We start from the raw sequence: 3,037 nt of genomic DNA on the forward strand, positions 1-3,037 counted from the left end.
AAAATGTAATAATCACTTTAATCTAGCTTGCGCCAGCAGTTGAACACAGAAGCAGTTCCGGGGGGATGACGTATGAGTTCAGCGCTGCGCATGCGCCGGTGCGTCTCATGAAAACCAACGTTTGTTTACAGGATCAAAAGAAGCAAAGTTTCCTTGCTTTAGAAAAGGAAAACAAGTCTTCTCTTGGCTTATATCGAAATCCTCCGACATTCTTCTTTACAAATCCTCGTTTTGTACTTCTAATAAGTGACCGTTGTTTTGTTTTGATCTCTCCCCTGCGCTTCCGCGCTCGTCACTTCTGAGCGGCGCATGCGCAACGCCCACATCTTACGTCATCCGCCCGGAGCTGCTTCCGTGTACAACAGTGAGCGCAAGCTAGATTAAATTGATTATTACGTTTTAAATATGGTTATTTTTCTTACAAAAACGCATCGATTCGCTACAGGAGGCCTTTGTTCACCCCCCGGAGCCGTGTGAGACACTTTGTTTTATGGATGGGCACTGAAGCACTGCAACACCCGCTGACTGCAATGATAGAGCTTGGAATAGCCAGGACAATTTTTAATATAACTCCGACTGGATTCGTCTGAAAGAAGAAAGTCATATACACCTAGGATGCCTCGGGGGTGAGTAAAACACAGCCTAATTTTCATTTTTGGGCGAACAAACTCTTTAAAGCTTGTTTTGTCTTATTTTAAATAATTTCAAATCATCTTTGGACGTTTGGTAAGGCTGGTTGAGAACCACTGGAATATACGCATGTTCAAACTGAGCACATCACATTCACACATTGTCTGTTAAAAGACAGAACCAACAACATTTGGCAGCAAACTTCATTTGAAACAACTTGTCATGCCATATTTAATTATATGTGAAGATGAGTGGAAAGTGCCAAATCTCATTCACCTTCACGTGTATTTAAATAAACTCCTGCCAAGATAATCAGTGAATAACAATTTAAATGACTTTTCATCCCGATTCCATTTGAATCCCATCCTCTTTCATTGTATGGAAAAGAATGGTATCAACATTCTGCTAAACTTTTCCTTTTACGTTCCAACAGAAAACAATAAGTCAGATGGGTCTGGATCAACATGAGTGAATGATGATATTGCTGAACTATTCCTTTAAAACAACTGCTCCTGTACCTGCACCTCTTTTCCATCTGGGATCTTATCCAGTGATGTTTCCTCTATCTCCACTTCGATGGAGTGCCGTTTTGAGGGAGGGGTGGCTGGTTTGTCAAAATCTAATTTGGTCACAGTGGGGTCGCTGAGGGAGAGAAGACAAATCATAAAAGCTTCCATTTTAAAAAGTCCAGCGGCTTTGTTTGGGGGTTTGGAGATTTACAGAATAGCTACATTATGGAATGCATAAACTGGGATACGGAGCAGGAATGTTAAGTCATCTCATTATCTAAATATAGAGCACCAATTATGTTTCCAGACAGATTTGTCATTGTTTATCAAAGACTGCAGAATAATTTGAGGCCTTTCCGCTACCAGATGCTCTTTTAGGAAATGAGTCTGTCTGGATGAGCTGGAATGCATTTGAACACATATGTACCTGGGTAGGGAGTGGGCGTCTGGGTGGCCGATGGCAACTGTTTCTGGGCTCAATGCTGAGCCTAGATCAACCGCCTGAGGACTGAATGAGGTATTTATTGACGGAATGGCTCTTCTCACCAATCTGCCCCAGGTGGCGATGTTAATGTTCATCTGAGGGGCACGCAGGAACGTTTTACCTGAGAGGAACAAGGTTTATGTACGAGATGAAGAAAGCAGAAGCAAACTTCTGAACAGCAGATCATATTCATTCCAAAACCCAGTGTTCTATTTATGTAGACACTCATTTAAACGCACTGTAGACATGCTCTCCGGATGTTCCAAAAGGGCTAAGATACCTTATTTTAGGAAAAAATTCTGAAACAACATAGCATTTATCCTTCATGTACAATGCAATCCCAGAATGCTCTGTGTCAAGCTCAGTAAGAAAGCAAATCCAGGATGGTTAAATATTTGTTCACATCAGGACAAATATTTTGTGAAAACGCAGTGAGATAAACATTTACATTTGAATGACAGTCACTCTTGTCTCTGTACTCTTGTATTGTTCTTTGATAAACACCACAGCAAACAGTAAAATATGAACTGCTGTTTGAAAACATGTAAACAGAAAGTTGCGCAAGCGCTTTTTGTATCGAGTAACTGGGTACTACTACATTTCTATAAGTGCCACTTTCTATCAGAAACTGAATTTACTGAATGTAATGTTCATTCAGCCCCATCTGTAGTTTTTATGCATTGGTCTGAACAGACAAATCAATAGTGAAAACCAAATTTACATGCCAGATTCGTGTTGATTTAACAGGGCCTGAGATGGCCTTATAACAGCATTGCACTGTTAGCTTAGCAAAATGCTAACGGAAACTTGACTCGAGTCTCCCTTGCAGAGCACTATTTGTGAGACTTTGGCACAATTTTGAAACAAAGCTTAAGTTTCTAAACCAGCAATTCACCTTCTTTGTCTATAAATGGTTCAAACGAGTTCAAACAAGAAGGTCAAAGTTCATTCTGACTTCACGGTATAAACACTGGCCCCACAGCAGTGGAATATTGAACCACAGCACTGTGTCAAAAGTAGGCTGCTTAATCTAACCTGTTTAAGTGAACATGTTAACCCTTCTCAACACTGAGGCATATTTGCCACTTCATAACCTTACCTTGCTGTTTGGAGAAGATTTTCTTTTGCCTTTGTAGTTTAGGTCGCCTCTCAATAACTGGGTTAAAAAATGTAACCTGTATCCAAAGAGGTAGAGAGAATATCAATATAAATGTCCTCTACAAGGCCATCAAATTTGTATACTGCATGTCTATGTGTGATGAAAAAATTAAAGTACCTCAGCAAACAGTGTTCCTTGCGGTTCCAGGTAAAGGCACATGCCATGACGCTGGTTGTCCAGGAAGTCCTCCAGCCGTAAAAACTTAACGGCACACAGCGAGCGCCAGTCTCTCCAGTACACAGCTATCTCCAGCTC

General features: G+C 40.9%; 1 protein-coding gene across 1 annotated transcript in view; it reads right to left on the reverse strand.

Moving 5' to 3' along the window:
* The window catches only part of LOC107698884 (serine/threonine-protein kinase N2-like), a 54,997-nt gene that overhangs the window by 9,071 nt on the left and 42,889 nt on the right, over positions 1 to 3,037 (reverse strand). Inside the window, exons 8-11 of the mRNA XM_016500017.1 lie at positions 2,900 to 3,034; positions 2,723 to 2,798; positions 1,567 to 1,744; positions 1,149 to 1,272 (exon numbers count right to left, since the gene is read on the reverse strand). Coding sequence (XP_016355503.1) covers positions 1,149 to 1,272; positions 1,567 to 1,744; positions 2,723 to 2,798; positions 2,900 to 3,034 — 513 coding nt within the window. The remainder of the gene's footprint in view (positions 1 to 1,148; positions 1,273 to 1,566; positions 1,745 to 2,722; positions 2,799 to 2,899; positions 3,035 to 3,037) is intronic.

The sequence above is a fragment of the Sinocyclocheilus anshuiensis genome, unplaced genomic scaffold, assembly GCF_001515605.1.
Source record: "Sinocyclocheilus anshuiensis isolate Anshui unplaced genomic scaffold, SAMN03320099.WGS_v1.1 scaffold642, whole genome shotgun sequence".
Lineage (NCBI taxonomy): Eukaryota > Metazoa > Chordata > Actinopteri > Cypriniformes > Cyprinidae > Sinocyclocheilus > Sinocyclocheilus anshuiensis.